General features: G+C 36.4%; 1 protein-coding gene across 6 annotated transcripts in view; it reads left to right on the top strand.

Moving 5' to 3' along the window:
* CFAP54 (cilia and flagella associated protein 54) overlaps window positions 1–24,882 on the top strand; it is a 311,472-nt gene that overhangs the window by 195,739 nt on the left and 90,851 nt on the right. For 4 of the 6 annotated variants that reach the window (XM_082739254.1, XM_082739253.1, XM_082739250.1 and 1 more), the window contains 7 exons: window positions 559–741; window positions 3,122–3,208; window positions 7,931–8,053; window positions 12,098–12,151; window positions 17,034–17,241; window positions 19,699–19,778; window positions 21,300–21,469. In XM_082739254.1, coding sequence (XP_082595380.1) covers window positions 559–741; window positions 3,122–3,208; window positions 7,931–8,053; window positions 12,098–12,151; window positions 17,034–17,241; window positions 19,699–19,778; window positions 21,300–21,469 — 905 coding nt within the window. The remainder of the gene's footprint in view (window positions 1–558; window positions 742–3,121; window positions 3,209–7,930; window positions 8,054–12,097; window positions 12,152–17,033; window positions 17,242–19,698; window positions 19,779–21,299; window positions 21,470–24,882) is intronic. The other 2 variants (XM_082739249.1, XM_082739252.1) reach the window with 2 other exon arrangements.

The raw sequence follows: 24,882 nt of genomic DNA, 5'->3' as shown, positions 1-24,882 counted from the left end.
ATTCAGTTAAAAATTCAGAATTAACCCTGTTGGATTTAGACTTCTGAAATCATCTGTTATCTCCTATACTTATTGGTATAAGTGGGAAGAGAATAGATTTTTTTTTATTTAAATATATGTGATTTTGAATCTTCTTTCTTCCACCATTAGCCGTGTCACCTTATATAAATTAATTGTGTAAGCCTCAATTATATCATCTGTGAGGTAATAATCCTTCCTCCTAGAGGTAGGTTAAATGAGGATTAAATGAGGCAGTATTTATAAAGAATTTACCAATAGTGTCCAACACAAAATTAACCCCAACAAATGATAATATAATGATTATTTCTTCTGAAGATAGTAAATATCCAACTACCATGGAATTTAAAAGGCCCATCTTGAGTGATGGAAACATTTGGGACTATAATGATGATAATATTAATGATAAGTACCATTTATTCAAGGCACAGTGTGCCAAGCATGTGTTAAGCACTTCATGAAAATGCATATACTTATTGTTTTGTGTCAGTGTTGCAAATGCAATTTATAGCTTCTCATTTCACCTGTTCTCATTTTCAGGGTTTGCTTAGAACCACACTTCCACATCCCAAAGCTGAACGTTGCTACGCTCAGTATGAGATCACTCAGCTTCTCCCAGGCATCGAGCTCTTCTCAGACAGATACAGGGCTGACATTTGCTCTGTAGTCGCAAGTCTGTATTACGTTATACGTGAACTGCACTATGCTAAGCAAAATCTTATAGTAAGTCATTTGTAAAATCAACAAATCTTAATTCACTGCGGTATTTTTGCCTCCTACCTTAAACCTTTCAAATTTTGTTAATGTCCTCTTGGTTGGTCTTGTGTAACTCTTAAATTCCAGACTCAGGATTCTTACTTGTACTGCAAAATAAAATATATTAATTAATATTTCTTCTTTGACATCATTATTTGCACTGCATTTTGGATACAAAGTCAATGTCTGTTTGATTTTGTTCCCTTTTTACTCTATTTATTATTTTTCCTCCTTCTTTAGACAGTTGGGAAGATTGATTAGAATATTTCACTGGTCTCAAACAGAGGAATCTAGTGCACATGTAACTCAGTGTACTAAGTCATGCAGGTCATATCAGTACATAAACTATGAGAGTATTTCTTTGTTGAGATAAATTCCTTTGTGTCTCTTGTCTTCTCCCTGTTCTAAGTGAACAACAGATTCAAACTGTGACATAAAAGGCAAATACTTCTTAATATCCGAGGTCATTCTAAACCTCATGCAGTTCTCTTCCTTTGGGGAAATAATTCACAGTATATGTCATAAATTTGAAGCTGGTTGCATTTAAAAAATAAACCAGTATGCTCTATCTGTTGGTCATTTTGTATTTTTCTCCTTTATTTTTCCTATTTTCTTCCTATATGCTGTTTCTTCTACATTTGTATTGCTCCCCTCACTATGTTTGCTTCTTAATACCTAATCTTTTTTTTTTAGTTCTTTCCTTTTATTCTATAATTTTCATATCTACTTTCTTTTTCCCCCTCATACATTGTTTGTTTTCTATTCTCTTGTCCTAAATTCACTCTCTCTCCTTATATTGAAAAGATTTATTGTCCCTTGATATGAGTCGTTAAATTATAAAGCCATGTGTTAAAGTGAAGAGATTGATAAATGCTTTTAACACTTGGCATATTTGGCAAGAAATTGTTTATTAGGAAAAAGATAACAAAATGGTACTCCTTTCATTGTTAAGGGGATTCATTTCTGGATTTAGAAAATAGTTCTATCCCCTGGGTAACCTTTAGCTGCCTAGTCATATTCATATATAATACATATCACTGCACTGGAAAAGAAATGAAACTTTTTTCTCTGAAGCTTAAGAAATTGAGAACATTTTTCTGAATAATTGAGCAATTGGCAGCAATAAAGTAGTGTGTTTTTATTTCTCACTAAAGAAATGAAACAATCTCAAAGGTAATAGCCAACTCTTATTGTTTTGTGCTGCATTAATTGTAGAAAAAAGATATTGTGTTATGTTTGTAGTGCATAATTGTAGAAAAATGTATTATGTTTGAAATCACTTAAGACCAGTTCTAAACCATTTAAAAAGCTGTTGCTATCAGCAGCTGCCAGTTGACTGACAATTAGAGGTTCCTTAGCTGAACTTGCAAGATGTAAACAGTTTCTATTTTGTATTACACCACCCTCTGGAAGAAGTCCAGTGGGTAAGGAGACTGCTGTCACATACAGATCTTGCTAGGAGACCCACTGCTGTGGGATCATGGGAAATAGTTTGCTAAAGAATGGGAAATCCCAATATTCCTCCTTGCTCTATCTCCCTTTAGTAGGCAAGGGCCGAGTTGTAGGAAAAAAGCTTGGGTTTTCAGTTGAGATCAGTAGCTGTTTAGAAGTCTAGGCAAACACCTGTCCCCTCAACACCTTACTCAGGTCAGACAGTGGTTGGATCAACTGAAATATGGATAGTTTGTAAGCTCTCATACAAATCCATGAGATTTCGAGAGGAGTTGAACTTTGGGGTTAATTCTAAGAAAATAAAAATATTATGTGAAGAGTAAACTTGGGTAATCAATAGAATACATGCTCTGTGAAAGCAAGATTGTTAGATTTTGTTGTCATTCAGCATAATGGGCATGTTATAAATATTCTTGCTGATAGAGATATTCCAGTTGGAGACGAATAGCAGCTGCCATTTAGATGAGTGAGCAGGTGACATGGGTGGCAGTTCCTTTGCTTTAAGTTTTGCAGTTATTTGGTAGCTCATTTGCTAGAATGTTTCTATAAGCCTCAATGATTCATACATATATGTTAAGTTAATTTTTTTCAAAGAAGATTATTGATTGGATTTCCACTTTTCCATGCTTAAAGAGATTTGAAACCTAGGTTTTGGACACCAGGTGGCATCTACAAGTTGCCCTGGTGCTATTTTCAAATTCTTACAGAATTATGGTGCATATTCTAGCAAGATCATTTCACTTAGCCAAATAGTATAGTCTCTTACCATGGCAAATTTAACTGCTGTTTTATATAACACCCCCCCACATTAATATTTGGCTACATTTTATTATTAGATTATTAACTTGATAAAACATGTTTTAAGTTAAAAAAAATTTTTTTAAACCATTGGTAGGTTCTGCCTCTACTTGCACTGTACCAATATTTTGTTTCTGGAATTTGCCAAGACCTGATCAGAAATCTAGAAGCTAGGATCCTCAAGGTATGTGACAAACTTTTAAGATGTTTGATATTCCTGGACTGTAAAGATACTGTCATAAATTAATTTGGTTCCAATACTCATAATAACAAGCTTATAATAATATGGTATGCTGATATTTTTAAAAATGCCCATTATTATAATAACATATGAGAGCAAGCTGGCTCATTTTATGCTTGGGCTACGCATGGGAACAGCTACATGTGGGAACAAGGCTCGTCCAACATCATTCAGCCTGGAAATCACCACTTCTGGAGTATTGATTTCCTGGTAGAAACTAATGAGTCTGTTTTCTGAAGTTTCTGTGAACTTTTTGCGAAGGATCTTTATGTATATCATAATATGTGAGAAGTTTTCATTGTACAGACAGTTGAAGTGACAAAACACACAGATTCTGGATTACAACTAATTCTGTAACCTAGAAGTCAGGATAGGCTCTCTGCCTTCAAGATCCTTGTGCGGTTGATTTGAGCCCCATGCGGACTGGGAACCTTGAGTGCCTCATTTTCTCTGCCCTTTTCCTAGTTAGCCAAGGTCACAGTCTTTCACTCTGTTGAATTCATTTTGTACATGGATCATCTCAACATTGAGCAGATTTTCTCCCTGTTCTGCACCTTCTCATCTTGAATATGGAATTCAGTCCTAATCCACATTCTATACACACACACACACACAAACTCTCACGCTCACTCATGTACACATAAACATACACAACACATTCGCCCAAGGCTTTTATTTTTATACTGGATTTAGTGAAAATTTGGAACACAGGAAAATATAAGTTGAGGCAATGCAAACAATTTAAAATAGAATATTTGGCATCTCTGGGTTTAAAATATTTCTCAGCCAATATCTCGTGCTTTTGCCTCCCATCCCATGGCTTAATCAGCTGTGTGCTGGTGTTTCACACATCACTCTAAAAAAAAACCCTGATTTGTAGCACTTTCAGTTTCCATGGTGCAAATATTCCCACTATAGTTGACTTCAGCCTACCAACCAGGCATTACTGAATGTGGAATCGGGACAAGATACGTGCAGCCTCCTCTTGCAAATTGGGAGGAAGAGGCTCCATTGCATCACTGGTTTAACCCTCCTTATCCTTTTTTGGAAATACCTTATACACTTCTTCCACAAATCTTTTTTATTTTCTTATGAGGGGAAATTAGACTTCCCTTTGAATTCCTCTCTACCTGGACCCTGCCCTTGGGCCTATGATTTCAGGACCAAAGAGTTCATAACATTATATTTCTAAATAAATACAGTACCTTCCCTAAGAGGAATTCTGACGCTAACTATTAAGAGGATATATTTTAACTCAGGATAAATAATTATCAGCCGTGAAAATGTCTGGATCACTCTCTCTGATTTACTGAACTCTTAAGAGTTTTCCTGCTTTTGATTTCCAATAACACCTTTTGAAAAGCTGCATATAACTTTTTTCTCTCTATTTTAAAAACAGTGCTCTGTTCAAGATTGCAGAATTCCTGAGGTTAGGGTCTGATTTTTTTTTCATCTTTTATTTCCCTATTGTATACTGAGTAATAAATTCATATATCAATACTCAGTCATTAATTATTGAATTGAATTTTAAACCTATAGACATTTATCAGTGCCTACTGTCTACACTTTCCTTAGTCTTTAGTGGGAACTAACCTAAAAGATAACTTCGTAGACATTTATTGCTTTACCTCTAAAACAACATTTGTTGAGTATCTCCTATGTAAAAGCACCATGTTTGTAACTCTAATCAAAGAAAGGTAACCCATGGTAGTTGCTTATAAGGAAATGAAAATAAGGGGAGAGAGGCAGGACATATACACAAGATAATAACATATGCATCTGCCCCTTGATCATTTCCAAATGAGTATGATGAGCACTATCTCCTGGAATCTGAAAGAGGGCAAGTGGCTTTGGATCTCTTGGTTTTACTAAGTAGGTAAGATTTGGTGAAGAAAGAACTAACTGAGCAGGAGAGAGGAAGAAGGAAACATTCTTGGCAGGTAATAGTGTGAAGCATATAGAGATGAGACAGTATGGACTTGTTGGGGTGGGGGGCAGGAGTGGTTCTGCGAAGCCAGAGAAGGAGGAGGTTTTGAGGAGGGAGGATGTATTAAGAGAATACCAGAGATCCGTGTTGTGGTCCACGATGTCCATGAGCAGTGGGGCCCAGTCCTGAATTCCAAACTAAGGCATAATGAGGAGGCTGAGCAGTGAGAGAAATGAGGAGATTATGGAATCAGAATTGGGTGGCCCTATTATTCTGGTCTGTCATTTAAAGGCAGGAGAAGCATGGAAGTGTTGCAGTGGCCATTAGTAACATGTCAGAAGGGGATCCAGAAAGGCACTGAAAGATATAATCTGAAACAAAGTTTTTGTTTAAATGACTGTGTTTTATTGGATTGTTAACAGTAGCTTAGAAGCCAGTGAAGTTCGGCAGCCTTGGGTTGAGAGTTGGGATGAATTGCAAAATCTTGGTCAGAAGAAGGACATGATTGGATGTATCTTGGCAACAATGTCAGGAGCAGAATGAGTCAGCAGTGGAATCCAATTGGCAATAGCAGAACAGAAACACCTGACCAGGGTTTTGACAGAAGCAATGAAAAAGGGCAACTGATGCATCACCCAGAGGAAGAAATGACAGCCTGTTTGAGCAGAGTTTACCTGACCTTTCTGAAGTAAACTGGGGTCAGTGGGTGGGAAGAGAGAAAAGTCAGAGCCGGGGAGCAGCAAACAATGCTTTCTGACAAGTCAAACAGCAATAGATCATGCTGTTAAGTTTCTGTTGGGTGCTAGTGTCTTTCAGGGAAAGCTTTAAGACCTCTTTACGATCAGCCAGTCCAGCTTCACTTTAGAACTGCCAACGTCTTGAAAGATTTATTAGTCTCAACATATCCAGCATTCCTGGGAAGGGTACCGATGGTTTTGTATTTGTGCAAGCGAAAGGTTGATTTAAGGGTAGTTCTTTTTTCCATCTGGCTTGTTTATGTTCATGCTGTTGGTCATTTCTGAAAATACATGTTCATTGTTATCACCACTGCTTTTTCAAATGGCCAGATTAGTATGATAAACTGACACAGAGGTAGCCTTAGAGGTTACAGGTAGTTCGTGCACAGGCGTCTCACCACCAAGATCAGTGGAGATAAACCTCATTATCTCCTACATGGGATAATGAGAAAATGTTCATCTAGAAGTCTAAAAGAGCTCCTATGACTGACTCCTAATGCCTGCTTGGATATTATATGCCCTAGGGAGGTTAGAGCCCAAGATGTTTTAGGCAAGAACCAAAGTGTGCAACTCAGTAGACAGTTTTCCCTTCTGCGGTGAAAATATTCTCTTAACCTTTTATGCTTCCTATTTCCCCCTAATTTACTAAGCCTCTTTTTATTTCTTTAAAATTTAGATACTCATAAGATTCCTCTGGTAGTACTTAAAGGAAAAGAGATACTAAGTGTATGGGTATGTGTGTATGTGTGAAGATCATATATATATATGATCTTTGTGTGTATGTGTGAAGATCATATATATATATGATCTTTGTCCATTTTGTATTTTATTTCCTGTTTGTACAATTTGCCTTTCTCTATTCTCAACAGTCACTGGAGTTTTCAAAATGTAAGTCAGGTTAGGGACCTGCCCTGTTCAAAACTCTCCAATAACTTCTTATCACACAGAGACTAAAATTCCAAGTTCCCAGTTTGGTCTACAGGCCACCATTCATAACTGCCTCCTAACCCTCTTCCCCCAATCTCCCTATACTCCTGCCACACAGGCTCTTTCTTGAGCACCTAAAGACCCCCCAGCTGCTTCTGCTGCTGCATGACATTTACTTGAGATGGTTCAGCAGATTTTCACGTGTCTCTCTTTCATATCATTTCCCAATTTTCTCTGGAATATCTTCTTCAGAGAAGTCCTTCTTGACTGGAGCTCTGAAAGTAGCATTTTTGTCCATACCCTTTATCCCTTATAATACTGTGTATATCTTTGTGTATCACTTAAATTAGCTCAATATACATTGGGAAGGGATGTAACATCCAAGAGGGCTTGGTGCATAGGAAGTGCCCAATAAACACATCGAATGAATGAATGACTTTTGTTCAGGAACTTTTCTTCCCATAATTTCCTGATTGAAAGTCCTGCTGGATAATATTCAAAATAACCCATGTACAATTTATAGTTGCCAACTGACTAACTTTAAGGATATGTCTTTAAAACTGACAGAGCGCATTAATTATGGATGACAAAATGAATAGTTGTCTCTGTGTTGATACATCCCAGAGTTCATCTCCTGGTTTGTTTGACTTTCCTCAGAGTATTAGAGAACATCAGGAGTATTTTTGTTTTGTTTTTCTTTTTAACCATAGTTCACCTTGGGAACAAAAAATTTAAAAATTCAATCATTTTTTTTTAACTCTTCAATGCCTGTCATGTTTTTGTGTTTGCTCTGACGAAGTAAGCCACGACTGACAAATGTCCGTTGTTACGAACAGTTGCCTGCTGTTGTTTATTAGCTTTTTGGTCTGTTGCACATGTAAACTGGCTTACACACAAACACATACATCTCAATCTACTGTGTTTACTAAGCATTAATTTATAAGGCATTACCAATTATGTTAAGCAGAAATTTTGGATCTCAGAAAGCTGATGATTTTTCTCTAAAATTGTTATTTTGTAAGTAAAATGGATTTTGTAATTTAAAAATTTCATTTTTTCCCCTTTCCTTTAAAGATTCAGGTTCTTACAGATTTAGGATTTTTTTCTGAAGCCTTTTATGAGATATCCCAGATTTTTTATGGAAAAAACATGCCTTCCTTGGTACCCTCTGGCTGTAAGGCTCCTGGAAAAGTAAAGGTAAATCTTCTGCTCTGATTCAAAGCCATTTCTTTACTTTTTGAAGGCAACATTCCTCAGATTTAGGGAATGCTTCCACAAGAGTGTATTTATAAGTCTCTGGTGCCGCAGACTTCTTTGTTAAGCCTGGTTGTTAGCTAACAGTAGGCTCTTACAAGGTTTCATTCGTTTGGAAGGGAAGGATGTCATGTGGGGCGGTACAGCACTGGAGTCAGTTTTTATAATGGAATTCTGTCTCTGTGTTACAGATGGTCTCAGTGGACCTATCAGCCACTACCTCTTAGATTTGCGCATCTGATCTGATAATTTCTGGTTAATGTTGTTTGTCAAAAACGGTCTCTTCTCATGTTTTATTTGGATATTTTGATTTATATAATTTTATACCAGAGTGTTAAACATGCATTGTTCAAATTATATTTATAAATGAGATCATTGAAACATCCTTGAAAATGAATACTGGCATTTATATTTAAATCAGAGTGAGCTTTTATTTTCTTGTTTTGGGTTTCATGAGAATCACTGTGTGATCTTGCAGACGTTTGGACCCTTGTGATCCAGCAGTAAAGGAAATAGGAGGTAACAAGTCAGTTTCCTGGGGAAGCTGTTATGTGTGAGGAGTGACACTGACAGACACAGTACTTACTGGGGGGATTCAAATTTGGAAGGCCTAGAAGAAGTTGGGAAATAGGCTATTAGTCTTGAAAATAACTTGTATAAGCTGACATTAAATATACATACATTGCACTCATTACTTCAGTGTATTCCCCTGAAATGTCATTCCTTAATGCTCAGTATGACTGCTACAGCATTATAATTTGTTGTACCAGGATAAGTGTGAGGTTATCGAGAGATAAGCCTAAGTGGGACATTCAGTAGGCAATAGCAACTGTGTGTGTATGTGTATGTATATACATCACCATCTCTATCTCTTTCTGTATCTATCTAGAGAGAAGAGTCAGTTGGTTTTTTGCTCATTTTTTTTGGCATGAACTAACTCATCTTTTCACCTGGGTTAAATTAACAGTATTTTCGTGCTTGCTTCTCAGCCAACAGCCGTTCCCTGTTGTAAATAATTTGCATTTTGTTATTAAAACTATATTTAACTCATTTAAATATTTTATCGAGTGCTTACTAAATACAGGCACTATTTTAACCATGGGGTTCAACCAGTAAAAAGATAAATGGAGTTATTGCCTTCCTGGGAGCATGTTACTTTCGGACAGCCTTAAACCTATTAAGCTCATAAATATGTCAGGTGATGATGTATCATGAGGGACAGTCAGGCTGAGCTGAGGGGATAGAGAATGACAAGGGCAGTGAGTTTTATTCAAAGTGGTTTGGGAAGTCTCTCTAGTAAGGGAGTTTTGAGGGTGAAAGATTTGAGGGAAAAACCTTCCAACTAGGAGGAAGTGCAAGGATAAAGGTCTTGAGGGGAGATGCCTGCAAAATGTGGTTGAGAAAAACCAAGGAGGCCAAGTGATACCGGTAAAATAGAGAGGAGGAGCAGACAGCAGGACGCAAGAGTTATGGTCCTGGAGGACCTCATAGGGCTTGGTGAGGAACCAGTGTTTATTCTAAATAAAATGGAAAACCTCATAGGGTTTTGGGCAGAGGAATGACAGGATAGAGATTACTAGTCAAAGGACCACTTTGCTTGATATTTGGAGAATAGACCGTGGATGAACATGGGTTTAATAGGAAAACCAGGTAGAAGGTCTTGGCAAATAATCTGAGTGAGACATGGCAATCGTTGGGGTAATAGTGGTGGAAGGAGCGAAAAGTGATCTCCCTGGAGGAGTTGGATCCTAGTAAATTTGGGAGCATTGGGTTAGAGGTTTAAAATCAAGGGACTGGATGAAATCAGCTGGAGCAGAAAGAGAAAAACAGAGGTCAGAGGACTAAACCTTAGGGTCATCCACATTTAGAGCCCAGGAAAATGAGAAGGAAAGAGAAGCCTGTGGGGTAAAATGAGAAACAAGAGAGAGTTTTTTGTTTTTTTTTTTGGTGTTTGTTTTTGTTATTTTTGTATTTATTATTTCGTTATTTTTGTTATTGTTTTGTAATTTTCACAGGTAAATTCCAAACTTCACTTTATTAACCAGTCTTCATAAGAGAAAATTATAGGTCTTTCAATGGATTGAGACTTTAAATTTTGTGTTCTCAAAGTTAATTTGAAACTTTCTAGCTTCAGTTGGGAATTTAAAAAGTATAATTAAAAGAGGAAACACATTCAGGGTTTATAATTAAAATAAGTGCCAAAGTTATTAGGCTGGGGGCTAGTTGTTTAAAGAAAGGATTAATTAATTAGATTTTAGTTGAAAAAGAAGTAATTGGAAAAAGTCTTATAGATTACTACTGGACTTTTCACAGGCTTTTTAAGAAACTCTGTCTCTTAACATGATACTCATAATGGGATTCTGCTCTTATCACCAAATCTAAAGTCCAATCATCAATTCTCTTCCAATTATATCACCAAAGGTCTTCCCCCAGATTCAGTTATTTACTTTTCAATGGATTAGAGAAGATGCAAAATATCTTCAAAAGAGGGGGAGAAATGTAACACTTGCCAACACTTTATTCTAGTAAGAGCTGTATGTGATATCTTGGTTTAGAGGTCCCTCAAACCCCTCAGGTCCAAAGATAAGGAACTGCGAGCAAGCGAGCAAGCGAGCAAGCGGTATATTTGGGAGGTGATTCCAAGGAGAATGGTGAGTGCGTGGGTAAGTCAGATAGGAAGGGAGGAGAACCATTGCAGAGCACTAATGAGGTCCCTGCATGGGCAGTGGGGCCTTCAGAGAGACCAGGGGAACAATCTTGTGCTTATTGGAATGCCTTATTCCCTGCACTTCCAGCCTCTTCTGAACACTTTTGTGGCCACAGAAAATCCTCAAGCAAAGACATACATACCCTACTTTAAGTAGGGTACTGTCCATATGTGAATATCCTATCCACAGAAGCTGCTGGTGATTTCCAGGAGACCAAGGGGTAATGGGTGGGGCATCAGTATTGACATCTTCAAAAAAAGACCTTCCATACCAAAAGGAATGCACCCTGTTCGATGATCCATGTTTTGTGGTGAAACAATGGAATGTTTCCTAATGTGACATTGTATTTATTTATCTATCTATTTATTTATTTTTTAAAGAATTTATTTATTTATTTGACAGAGAGAGATCACAAGTAGGCAGAGAGGCAGGCAGAGAGAGAGAGGAGGAAGCAGGCTCCCCGCTGAGCAGAGAGCCCGATGCGGGACTCGATCCCAGGATCCTGGGATCATGACCTGAGCCGAAGGCAGTGGCTTAACCCACTGAGCCACCCAGGCACCCCAATGTGACATTGTATTTAGAGCCAAACATACAACAGGTCATTCTCAAAAAACAAAAAGAACCACAAAAAGAGTTACTCTGAAAAGTAATATGATTTTATCTCAAACTGGCAAAGATTCTTCTAAGTGATAATACTCTTATGACTCAGCAATTGTGCTTCCAGGAATCAATACAAAGAGGATCATCAGAAATACAGGCAAAATAGCTACCCGTGTTACTTAAACTAGGGCTGAATGGCAGAATAGAAATCAGAATTAGTCTGCCTTGATGTCTAACAAAAGGAAAGGAGTTAAGTTATTCTGCTTCATTCATAGGATAGAACATTACCTAGCTATAAAACTGAGGTTTGCAAATGACTTAATAGCATGGAAAATGAGTATGATATAATGTTTAATGAAAAGGAATACAAACACATATATATATAAATTTGGAATATGTCAAAAAGAAATTGGTAGTAAAGACATCAAAATATTAACACTGACAACCTAAAAGAAGTTGACTTATGTATAATTTTTACTTTCTTCTTTATTCTACACTTGCTTTTCTGACTAGAGTATTACATTTTTTAACGTATACTTTCATGTATTACTTTTACTTTTTCAATAAGAAGTATTACTTTTACAATAAAAATTATATTTAAAATACTTTTAGAACACAGTAACAGTTTCATATTAAAATGATGCTTTTGTTCCTAATGTTAACTATTATATATTGACAGATATTTCAATCATTTGACTCAGGAAAACCTCTTACTAGTAGAGAAAATATGCAGGTAAGGAAAACAATATTTTATAAATGTTGGATATTTAAGAAGTATAATTTTGAGTCATTTCAATCTATTTGGTAGATGTAACCCTTGTTTTTTAAAAAATCTCCTATGTAATATGCTCTTCTATTTCTAATAATGAATGAGGTTTTATCTCCAAATGCTGAGGTCTAAGGTAGGATTGCATCACGCACATCTTGTTTTCCAGTTGGGCAAATATCAGTTATTGGTTGTAAATTTTTCAACTATGTATGTGTATTCATTTTGTTTATCTAGCCATGTCAAGTATCTAATTTTAATATTTATCTTGATTACCTAAATGAGAATGGCTGACTTTGATTGTAAGAAAAGGATTTTGTGAGTTTTGCTATTACCTCACTTGTTCAATACTATTTTCCCTCACATCCTTTCTCCAGTCTGAGACTGCCTCTCAGTCTCTCCAGTGGTTTTCTTTTTTTCCTTTAGCGAAAATTTAAAAAATTGCAAAAATAAAAAAAAATTTATTGAGAAATAATTGACATATAACATTGTGTAAACTTAAGGTGTTTGAATAGTTTGATACATTTTCCTACTGCAATATGCTTACCACTGTAGTGCTAGCTAATGGAAGATTTTCATATGACATTTTCACAAGAAACTCCTCTCACATTCCAGTGTCCTTTACAAAGAGAGGACTAGACTGCCCATCTCAGTATGTTTGTTCCTGTCAGTAATTGAATGACTGGGATTTAAGTTTTTGATAACCTAGTAGCATTTAAATATCTTTCTTGTTTGTTTCAAGTTTTTACATAAATTCTAGTTAGTTATCTAGAATTGTAGTAGAATATTAGTTTCAGGAGTAGGATTTAGTGATTCATCACTTACATATAACACCCAGGGTGCGTGATGAGTGCCCTCCTTAACTCCTGTCACCCATTTAGCCCATCCCTCACCCCACCTCCTCTCCAGCAACCCTCAGGGTATTCTCTATAGTTAAGATAAGATAAGTTAAGTTAATGGTTCACCCCTCACACTTCCCTCCCCCTGTTCATCCGTTTTGTATCTTAATTCCCACCTATGAATGAAATCATACGATATTTGTCTTTCTCTGCTTATTTCACTGAGTATAATAATCTCTAGCTCCACCCACATCATGTAGCATTTAAATATCTTGAAATCATTTTTTAAAACCTTAGGAGTTTCGTCAGTCAATCCCCTAGAAAGTGTGAGAACGGAGGAGTGCTAGTGCAGCCATTGTTAAGGGGTTACAGACAGGTAAGGCATTCACACAACCAGGTGTTAGTCAGTGTAGAGAGACAGGTGCACGTCGTTTTAATTTTTTTAAATGCTAGGAAACAGCATTCTGTTTCATTAAGCTATTTATATTAAATAATTTTGAGAAAAATTTCTCAATATTGTTTTAGTTTTGTCTTCCATAATTTTGATAGGCACTATAGCCACATTTTATTAAATGTAATCTTACTACTTTTCCATTATTGTTCATGTTATTCCACAAACTCCGCTTTTAATTATGCTTCAGATGATTCATTGTTTGGCCTTAAAATTTGTTTTGATTTATAAGCAAGTTTGCCTGAAATGAAGGAATCAGTATTAGGAAGATACACATACATATTCACATTTTGTTTCAGTGTTCCAAGACCTTCGGATGTTTAAGAATATTTATTTCTTTGCAGTTATAAATTCCAGGGCATCCTAAAAAAACTTCTTTAAGGAGGGTTTTTGGGCATAAAAAGAATGTCTGCATGATCATTTCTTTTTAAACAAAAGAGACTGACAGTATAACGGAAAGCTGATTTCTATTAGCTAATTAATTAAAACAGAGCTGTTGGTCTGCTTGAGACTTTTCAGATTACACTTTATATTTTCTGTAAAGGGGGAGAGAAATGAGTGTTAAATAGCACTACTAATTAATCTTCTTTTGATCCTCAAGTGTTTGTGTGTAATTGTCAAGGCTCATTAAGACACTGTTTGCTAGGGAGAAAAAAGAGAAGAGAAAAACCTTTTCCCCTCCTATTACACCCCTAGTTTCTCCCCCTCCCACGATACAGAATGTCAGCCATTTCCCTAGTATGCGTTTGTTGCCTGCTCAGACTTAGTGCTGTTCTATGTCTGGTTCTTCTGCATGTAGTGATTTTCACCCTTTAGAAGAGAGTAGAAAATTAACAATAGCACTAGACCTTTCCACGGCCAATATTGCCTCAAACTCTCCCAAACAATGTGATTTTTCTTCATGTAAGGCAAATAGTTTCTCTCTCTTCTAGAAAAGACAGCCCCAACACATGAAATTATTAATTAACAAATACTGTTAATTCAACACATATTTAGTAAGAGCATATTGTGTGCTCTCATTCTGGTGCTGTCAAAGAAAGATTTCAGTCAGTCAGCAGCAGACAAATTCTAAGCCCTCAGGAAGCTTAAATTTTAGTGGGAAAAATAATAATAAGCCTGATATATAAGTAAACATTATAATTAAGTAAATTATATAGTAAGTTAGAATGTGAACCATGCTAAGGGAGAGAATAAACCCAGAAGCACATAAGGGGATTGGAAGCAACTTACTGGAGCTAGGTTGGGGCTTGTAATTTTCAATGAGGTAATCAAGTTAGTCTTCACTGACATGGCATTTGTGAATAGGTAAAGGTACAAGTTTAGGAAATCTAGAAGTTTAAGAACCATCTAGGAAGAGAGTGCAGTGAGTACAAAGGCCTTAGGGGCCGGATTGCCTAGCTTGGTGAGGGGCATCTTAGTGTGGCTAAGAGTTGTGGGGATGATGCAAAAGCAGTAGGAGACAGGGTCGGAATGGTGAAGGGGGGCCAGTTGGAGAAGAGCCTTGTAGGGTCTTTGTAACTTAGATTCTTCTGAACAGTATGGGAAGCCACTGGAAGGTTTGGAGCAGAGGCATGGCCTGATCTACCTGTTTAAAGGGATCACTTTAGCTGATCTTTTGAGACTTTGGGGGCATAAAAAGAATGTCTGCATGATCATTTCAGTGCTCCAGTGCTGTTAATCATATCAGTCAATTAGCAATACAGACAAATTCCCAGCCTTCAGAAGGCTTGTATTTGTGTGTGTGTGTGTGTGTGTGTGTGTGTATGGTTGTGAGGAGGCTAGGAATACAGTTTTAGGCATGTTGATCTTGAGATATCTCCTAGATATTTAAGTGGACTATTTGAGTCAGAAGTTGATTTGACTTTAGAAGAAATATTGGAGCTGGAAAGAAAAACCCAGGATTTCATCAGCATTTAGATGAAACTAAAACCATGAGGCTGTTTAAGATCATCTAAGGGGGAATAAAAGAGATCATCTAAGGGGATGGAGTAAGGAGAGGGAAGAGAATCAAGGCCTGAGGCACTCTGGTGTTAAAAATATAGGAGGAGAAGAAGAAGCAACAAAGACTGAAAAGGAATGACTGACGGGTTAGGAAGAAACCAAGAGAATGTGGTGATTTGAAAGTTCAGAGAAATATTTTCAAAAGAGAAATTGATTAATAGTGCCGCATTTTGCAGATGATCAAGCTCCATAACTCACTGAGTCTTAAACATGCATCTTTTTTTCACATTTAGTAGCTCTGAAATTAGAATGCATTTTATAGTTGAGGGCATGTGATGGCTTAAAAGATAATGATGTCTTAGATTAAAACTAAAATGGCATATGAGGACTAAGAATTCATTACTGGTCTAAGGTAAGTATAGGCCACTGATGACCTTGACCAAAGGGTCAAAAGAGTAGGTTTAAAAACAAACGAAAGGAGAGAAATTGGAATTTTGAGAACTCTTCGGATCATTGCTATTAAGGGGAGTGAGAATTTAGGTAGTAGCTGGAGAAGGGAGTCAAGGCAGACAGAGTTTTTGTTTTTTGAAGATGGAAGAGAAGATAGTGTGGCTGTGTGCTGATGAGAATGTCTGCAACAGGGGAACATTTATGATGTAGGAGAGAATGGCTGGGTAGACCAGTGGGGAGAAGATCAATAATCTAAGGGGCAGAAAGGGAGGCAGGGTGATGGGGCAGATGCTTGGGTGGGTGGGAGAATGGAGCTATAGGTCTGTGGATACTACTCTGCTTCAGTTTTCTCTTTTAAGTAGAAGAAGCAAGATCATTAGCTGGGAGGAACATGGGGAGGAAGGGTCAGAATTTCAAAACAGTATAAAAAGGTTGTCTAGGAGAGAGGGAGAGTGTATGGACTAGGAAAATGTAGGATGATGACCAGGTCGTACTGAGGTTTGGTCAGGATTTTAAAGTGGGCTGGCTTAGCCTGACTGCATGCTTTCCTTCAGCCTTCTTTAGCTGCAGGTGCACACCTAAAAGGGGTCCAGTGTTGGATTTTACCATGGCTGTTTTGCCAAGAAAGTGTATGTGCACAGGAGAGGGACCAGGGAGTTGATAGAAAGTGTACACAGGTGGAGTCCTAATGACTGAGCTCAGAATCTAAGCTGGGTAGGGAGCATCCTTGTTATCCCTGCTTCCCCTGCTCCTGTCCTAGTACCTCTTATTTACTCAGGTGAAAACAGAACAGCCGGGCATGCATGGCTGATGAACTTTTGTGGGTTCTTTATTTTGATAAAGTGTCCCCTCCCTTGCTCTCAGTCCCAGTTTCACTCATGTGACTGAGCATGAGGCACAGGTCACAAACTGGTGGGGAATGGTGGAAGCACCTGGAACTTCTGGGATTGTTTTGACATTATACGTCTCTTGCGATAGACCTGCCATTTATGGCATCTCGTGTCTATCCTATATTCCATCATCTAACACCAAATGAGGAATGCAAAAGGGGATGAAAACTAATATTACCTGAAAACAGTATTTTACTGATTTCCTTTGTTTTCTTCTTTGTTTCGTTTCTTTTCTTTTCTTTCTTTCTTTCTTTCTTTCTTTCTTTTTTTTTTTTTAGGCACTTGATGAATTAATAAGTAAAGGATTGCCTCTAATTCTGGTTACAGTTGGCCAACGACATCTCTTAAATAAGTTTTCTTTTGTTAAAGCATACTTCTTAATAAGTGTGGCTGCAACAATAAATTGTGTCCCAGAAAATTCAATGAAAACAATCTACCATGGACTTACTTCTGAGAAGAGTAGAGGAAACCTTCCAAACTTGAAAGGTAATCTTTTGTTTTATTTTTTGCTTGTTTTTTTTTCCTCCTTTTTCACCAGCCATTCCCACTCCACTCCTAGTAATCCATATGAACAGTCTAGTATATATTCTTCCATATTTTTCTCTAATCTCAATGACACACAGCTGTTAGGTATATGTATATCCATTTATAAATATCAGTATTCATACACTTTTTCATATATATATGTACAAAATAGGATTTGTCATTGATTTATAAAAAATATATTATGCATTTTTTCTGAATCTTGTGTTTTTTATCAGAAAGACTTCACTAAAACCACTTTAAGTCAATTGCTTTGTTTGTTCTGCTATTCTGGTTATATAATATTCTATGCTGTGAATGAATATCTCCTGATTTATTCAACCATTCCATTATTGATGTGCATTCACTGTGTTTCTAGGGAGCCATGCCGAAGTTCTATGTTCTATATATCCATATCATATAGTGTATATTTCTATGGGGTAAGATGCCCATGTATGGGATTTATAGGTCACAATGTATATGTATTTTTCACCTGTATTGGATGTTGCCCTAAGAATAGTTTGTTTTTCACCATAAGGCATGGTGTTAACTGTTGGTTCTTTATAGATATTCTTTATCAGGCAGGGGAATTTCTTTCTTATTCCTGGTTTGTTGAATGATTTTATTTTAAAAGAGTATTGCATTTTATTAAGTGCTTTTCTTGCATCTATTAAGATGATTCTATGTTTTTTTAGTTATGTCATATTAGTCACCATACAGTACATTATTAGTTTTTGATGTAGTATACCATGATTCATTGTTTTCATAAAACACCAAATAAAGAGGCAACACTCCAGAATGGGAGAAGATATATGCAAGTGACACTGCAATGATCTGATCTCCAAGGCCAGAATTTTTAAAAATTCTGATGCTATATTGCAGTAATTGATTTTTAAAAAATATTTTATTTATCTATTTGACTCAGAAAGACATAATGAGAGAGGGAACACAAGCAGGGGGAGTGGGAGACAGAGAAGCAGGCTTTCTGCTGAGCGAGGAGCCCGATGTGGGGCTTGATCCCAGGACTCTGGGATTGTGACCTGAGCTGAAGGCAGCCGCTTAACTAGGGAGCCACGCAGTGTCTAAAGTAATTGATTTTTGAGTGTTTAAACCAGCCTTGCATTCTTGGACTAATTCCCATTTAGTCATGGTGTATAAATTCTCTTTATACATTGCTGGATTCTGTTTGCTAGTATTTTGAAGATTTTTACATCCTTATTCACAACAGATATTGGTCTGTAGTTTTCATTTCTTGTTGTATCTTTGTCCAGTTTGGATATTGGAATAATACTGTCTCTTTTTAAAATGTAACTTTTATTATTATTTGGGTATGATGAGGCCAACAGATCAGGAGATTATGGCCATGAAAAACATAGTTTGTTATTTAATCCTCCAAGAAGAAGGGCAGGCTACTACCTAGAAGGACCACACAGAGAAGCACCAGGGTCACCTAGAGGCAAAGAGAGCAGGAGGAAAATGTGGATCAAACTCTTCCTACCATCTCTTATGTTCAGATACATCTCCCAGGGTGCTTCCATACCTGTCTCCAGGCATTTATTTTTATCGTTTTCTGTTTCTCCCTTATGGGAGAAAAACAAGCCCCAGATCTTTCTGCTGGGACTTTCCCTATTCTTAAGTCTTCTTTCATACTCAGCTGACCTCTCACTCCAGAGCCCCCTAATTTAGGAGAAGAGTCAGATAGGTAGGAGTTGGGAGAAAAGGAGAAGGAAAGTGTGTTCAATTCCATGTTATTTTAGACTTCCTCTTCCCCCTTGACAAAGTTAGTCTCTTTGGATGGGTATTTTTTGTAGTAATTCCCAGTTGTGGTTTTTTTACTCTCTCTCTCTTCTGTAGTCTAGCAGTCAGGTTTACTAAAGCAGGCAGAGTCTGTGATTTAAATTATCTCAGTTCTCCCTGGCTCAGAATAAGGGCAATCTTCAGATCATGGTGGGTATTTTGAGATCCTTGGGAATTGTGGATTGTGCTATTCCAAAAGTCTCACTCTCTGCTCTTAATATGAGATGCTTATGCAAATCAGTAAAACTGACATTTCCAAAATCTTACTGAAATGTTACAAATATATGGAAGAACCAAAATACTCTGGGGGCCTGAAGGGGTCCTGTGATCCCAGGGGAGGAACTACTACTCTGTTTTAGTAGCCAATAATTTAAAGAATATCACCAAGCATCCTAAAGATCCTTTCGGAATTGTCCAATTTGTTGTAAAAGTCATTCTTAGTCTTTGAATATGTGATATTTAGGGACCATTTGATAAAATAGTGTTTCTAATTATCATTGTGGGCTTTTTAAAATATGAAATTTGTGGATGGTGTCCCAATGAACGATGAGTTTGATAAACTAGAATTAATATATAAGCTAACCACAGATATCCTTAGTTCTTCCAAAATTTTGTGCCTTATAGAGCTAAGTTTAAAGGATGATGGAAGTTCACTTGGTCAGCTTGCAAAGGTGAAAGATGACTTCACTTTTAGGACAGTGAAGGTAAGTTTGGAAATTTTTTCAAATCATACTAAATTGATTACCAAAACATCCACTATTAAGCCCTGCACAGTCTCAGGGTTGTGTTTGCTCTTGGGAGACCAAGTAGCTTTTCTTGCATAAGCGTGGATTGAGGTCAGAGATGGAGTGAACTCCTCATGAGAAAATAAGATGCCCAGAGGTTGTCAGACTTCGACTCTGCAACCTGATTAAAGCACTGTGGAGTATTCCATGCCCTGTTTCACATTTCCTAATGTTAATAGTGATGACAACAGCACCACAAACAGTTACCATTTATTCAGTGCTTACAACATGACAGGCACTTTGCATGATTAATTTTTACAACTCTGTGAGGTGGGCATTAATCATTTTTGAGCTATGTTGTGCTGAACCATGAAAAAATTGAGGCTTAGAAAAAAATTCACTAATGCAATGCAACTAATAAAATACAGATGGTGTTCTTAACAATTATACTAAGCTACCCTATTTACTGCTCTGTACAAACAAGTATTTAGAGACCTGTTTCTTGAAAGATTGGCTGGTCCCTTTCTCTGCCATACTAAGTTGCTATTTACTATTGATTGTCTATTGTAAAATCTCATTATCTTCAGATTACCAGTTAGGTGACCATAGTTTAACTTGAAATACAGTCAATCCTCATTATTCACAGATTCAGTATTTGCTAATTTGCCTATCTGCTAAAATTTACTTATAACTCCAAAATTGATCCTCATGGCTCATTTGTGGTCATTTGTGAACATCACAGAGCACAGAAAAATTTAAGTTGCCTACATTCCCAGCTGAGTTGGACAAGAAATGCTCTTTTTATTTCTACCCTCATACTGTAAACAAGGGTCCTTTCCATGGCCTATTTATTGTCACATTTTTTTTTTCATTTTTATGCTTTTCATTGGTGATTTCACTGTTTGAAATGGCCTCTAATTATAGTGCTGAAATTCTGTTTAGTATTCCTAAATGTAAGAAGGCTGTGATGTGCTTTATGGAGAAAATAAATGTGTTCCATAAGCTCTGGTCAAGCATGGGTTTTATAGCCATTAGCTGTGAGTTCAAGGGTAGCGAATTTATCGTATATATTAAATAATGTGTCCTTAAATATAAACACACATTAAACAAAGTAATGTGTGGATCCTTTGGCAAAAGTGTTGTGACCCAAGGCCCACAGGAACCTTCACCGTATTTCTTGTAGGAGCAATACTTTAGTATTTGCTAATTCTATATTTGCAGCCACTTTATAGATGAGTTCCAGTGCTATGAGTAATGATCATTGGCTGTATGTGTAACTGTTACACATGCTTACTCTTGCCATTACTCTCCTTTTCATTTCCTGTTGCCTTTTTCCTGTTTGCTGAGCACTCTTCTCTGATAATTATGTTCAGACTTCCTATCTGGTCTTCCATTTATTGTTGCTTTTCTCAGTACATGAAAAACACCTGGCTGAATAAGAATGTGATATTACTTGTATTATTTCTGAACTTACATGATTACGTGATGCTCTTTCTTCAGTTAATTTTACTGTCAGAAGCTGAGGACAGGCTAAACCTCCTTGTGTCAGAGGTGGAGCCTCCAGGCCATAAGAACCTCTCTCAGTGTTCTGCTGGTGAGTTGGAAATTGTGGTGGAGGCCAGGCTTCAGCTGGCTGCAATCGCCCTGCAGAGACATAGGGCAGCATACAGGTGAGTCTTTTCAGACACAGAAGAGAATTTCTTCCTCACCCTAATTTGTCAAGTATACCTTGTTTTAGGTGTATTTTATAAATTCCATATTAATAGAGCTTACTTGTGTTTTATTTTTCAGGGAAGCTTTCATATAGTATTACCCTTAAAATGACAGTTCTAAACAAAATGACTGCTTTATTAAAGCATACAGCTAAGATGTTTTATATAGAGGATGAGCAAACTAACAGAGCTTTGCTTTTAAATTTTATTTATTTACATATTTATTTTTTATTTTTAAATTTTAACTCCAGTATAGTTAATATTAAAAACAAGCTCTATTATTAAAAAGTAACATTTTCTGAACTATATTTTGCTGAACAATTTAAGAAACAGTTTTGGGTGGATGATATTTAAATGTTATGCAATTGTTAGTGTCAGAACTTTCATTTGGCTTGTTCATTGATTCATTCATTTACCTAACAAGCATCGATTAACTACTTCATTGTTAGCTCTGATCTAGACACCGAGGGTATAATGATGAATAGAATATAGTTCCTGTATTCAAATGCTGAAAGATATATAAACAATTAAGTGGGATAATAAAAAAATGTATAGACCTATATTTTCAAGAACTTCTCGTATCATTTGCGGTAAATATCTCTGTCATGAGGCCCTCTGACATTTCAGTAATGATTCTTTGAATAATGCACAAGTTTATTATCTTATCATTCATTAATTCATTCAAAAAATAATTTTAGGGGCCTACAATATGCTAGCCACTATTCTAAATTCTTGAGATATATCAATATCCCAATACTGGATAGATACTATATAGAAAGATATTTAACAATATTGAAAACAATCATACTCTCATGGAGTTTTTAAGAGGTAATAAAGGTTGACAGTAAACTGTGAACTTAATAAATAAGTAAATTACATAGTGTGGTCAAAAATGATACATGGTAGGGAGATGTCAGGACTAGAGACGGGGGATGAGGAGGAGCCATCATTTTAGTATTTTGTGGTTATAATATAGGGTATGACTCCAATTTGTTGTTCAGTCGCTGAGAGATTTTAAGCCCCACCACTCCCCTTTCTGCCCCACATCTGAGCAGGCAGATAAGAAAGTCCAGCTGCTTTCTTTGTGAGAAAAAGAAGACTACCTGTAGCTTTTGCAAAGGGAAAATCAATTCAGCAGAAATCTCACTTTGCTCTGATTAGAAACATACAACCATCTCATCAGTGTGAACCTTGACCGAAGTCCATCCCATGATTAACCACATCTAAATTTGATTTCATGCTAAAGCAGTATAGATTTTTGGACATTTATAAATTTTTGTAGTTTCTGAACAGTGATGAAAATCCATATAGTCCATTTAGGAGCAGTGACTCTCAAAATGTGGTCTGCAGATTTCTAGGGGTGTCTCCAAGACCCTTTCAGGGGAACTGTAAGGTCAGAACTATTTTATAACAAAACTAAGATATCATTCACTGTCTTCATTGTGGTGTTATTTGCACTGATGCTGCAAGAACAACAGTAGTAGAACTTCTGGCATCCCACTGTGAATCACAGTAGTGGCATCAAACCATTCTAGTTGTTATTGAATCCTTTACTGCCCCATACTTGCAATTAAAAAAAAAAAAAAAAGCCAGAGCATCTGGGTGGCTCAGTCATTTAAGTGTCTAACTCTTGGTCTCACCTTAGGTCTTGATCTCAGGGTTGTGAGTTTAAGCCCCGCACTGAGCGCCACACTGGGCTTGGAACCTACTTTAAAGAAAAAGAAAAAGAAAAGGCCTTGTTTCCCTTAAGAATGCCTTTGATGAACCAATAGAATCTGTTACATTTATAAATCCCTATCGTTAAATTTATTTTGAAATTTAAAATTAAAAATAAAATTAATTAAATTAAAATATAATAAAAATAAAATTAAAAATAAATTTAAGGATAGGGATTTATAAATGTAACAGATTCTATTGGTTCATATTGGAAATATTAAATGGTTTGTTGGTTCATATGGCAATATTAAATGGGAGATACACCTCAAGCATCTTTGCTGCATATCAAAGTTTGGTAGCTGTCTTGGGGAAGAAGACATACGTGACTGAAATGAGAGCTGAACAAGCAGTTTGTTTCATGGAATACCATTTTTACTTGAAAAAGCAGCTGACAAACTAGTTTTTCAGACTTGGGTGTTTGACAGGTATTTTATTGAAAATGAGCAAAATGAACATGGCACTTCTAGGAAAACAGCAAATACTATTTGTTGCTAATGACAAAATCTGAATAGGGAAATGAGAATTTTGGGAAATTTCTATTTGTCACCAGGAGCTTGACAGTTTTCTAATGCTTATATTTTTTTGATGAGATTGGTGGTAATTAATATTAACAAGCATCATTTTTAAAAATTGTATAAAGAAATGTTTTACCATAAGGGGATTTGGGTAACTTAGGGAGTTATAATACTTTACAAATCACCAGTGGATAATGTTCCAAAATCCTGGTTAACAAGGTAGACCAATAGGTTGTAATATAAGAGAGGAGGAAATTTCATCAGCATGTGCTATTAACTTTCACATTGTAAGAAGCTTTTAAAAAACTATCACTTGGGGCGGTTCAGTGGGTTAAAGCCTCTGCCTTCAGCTCAGGTCATGATACTGGGGTCCTGAGATGGAGCCCCACATCGGGCTCTTTGCTCAGTGGGGAGACTGCTTCCCTCTCTCCCTGCCTGCTTCTCTGCCTACTTGTGATCTCAGTCAAATAAATAAATAAAATCTTAAAAAAAAAAAACGATCACTTGTCACATTTTGGTATAGTATCAAAGAAAAATATTCACTATTATTATTAAAAAAATATGAAAATACTCTTCGTATTTCTAACAGCTATCTCTGTGAGGCCTAGCCTTCTTCATATACTTCAGTCAAAACAATATGTCACAACAGACTGCAGAAGCAGATATGAAAGTCTTCTATTAAGTAGATTTTCTCTTATTTAGCCAGACATTAAAGAGATTTGCAAAAATGCAAAATAATGGCATTCTTCTATCTTTGTTGTTTTGGGGAAATATAGATGTTTTCATAAAAATACATTATGATATAAACATTAATGGGTTTATTTTTATTTTAAAATTAATTAATAGTAACAGTTAAAGTTCTAATGTGGTAAATATTGATGGAACTCTGGGGATTCTCAATAATTTCTAAGGGTATAAATGAGTGCTGAGATAAAAAAGCTTGAGACACACTGATTTAGAGTATTATATTTGTAGCTATCTTTAAGAATACATTGGTAGTTGATTGATGGTAAATGGGCTTAGCATAATAATGTACCATTTTCCCTTTTGAAGTTTGAAGAGAAGGAATTTTACTAGGTGATTTCTTAATAAAAAATATATGCTTTGTGTCTATACATGTAAATACAATGTCTTTCTCTC

Source organism: Mustela nivalis, assembly GCF_964662115.1.
Source record: "Mustela nivalis genome assembly, chromosome: 7".
NCBI lineage: Eukaryota > Metazoa > Chordata > Mammalia > Carnivora > Mustelidae > Mustela > Mustela nivalis.
This window is presented reverse-complemented; position numbering and strand designations above follow the sequence as displayed.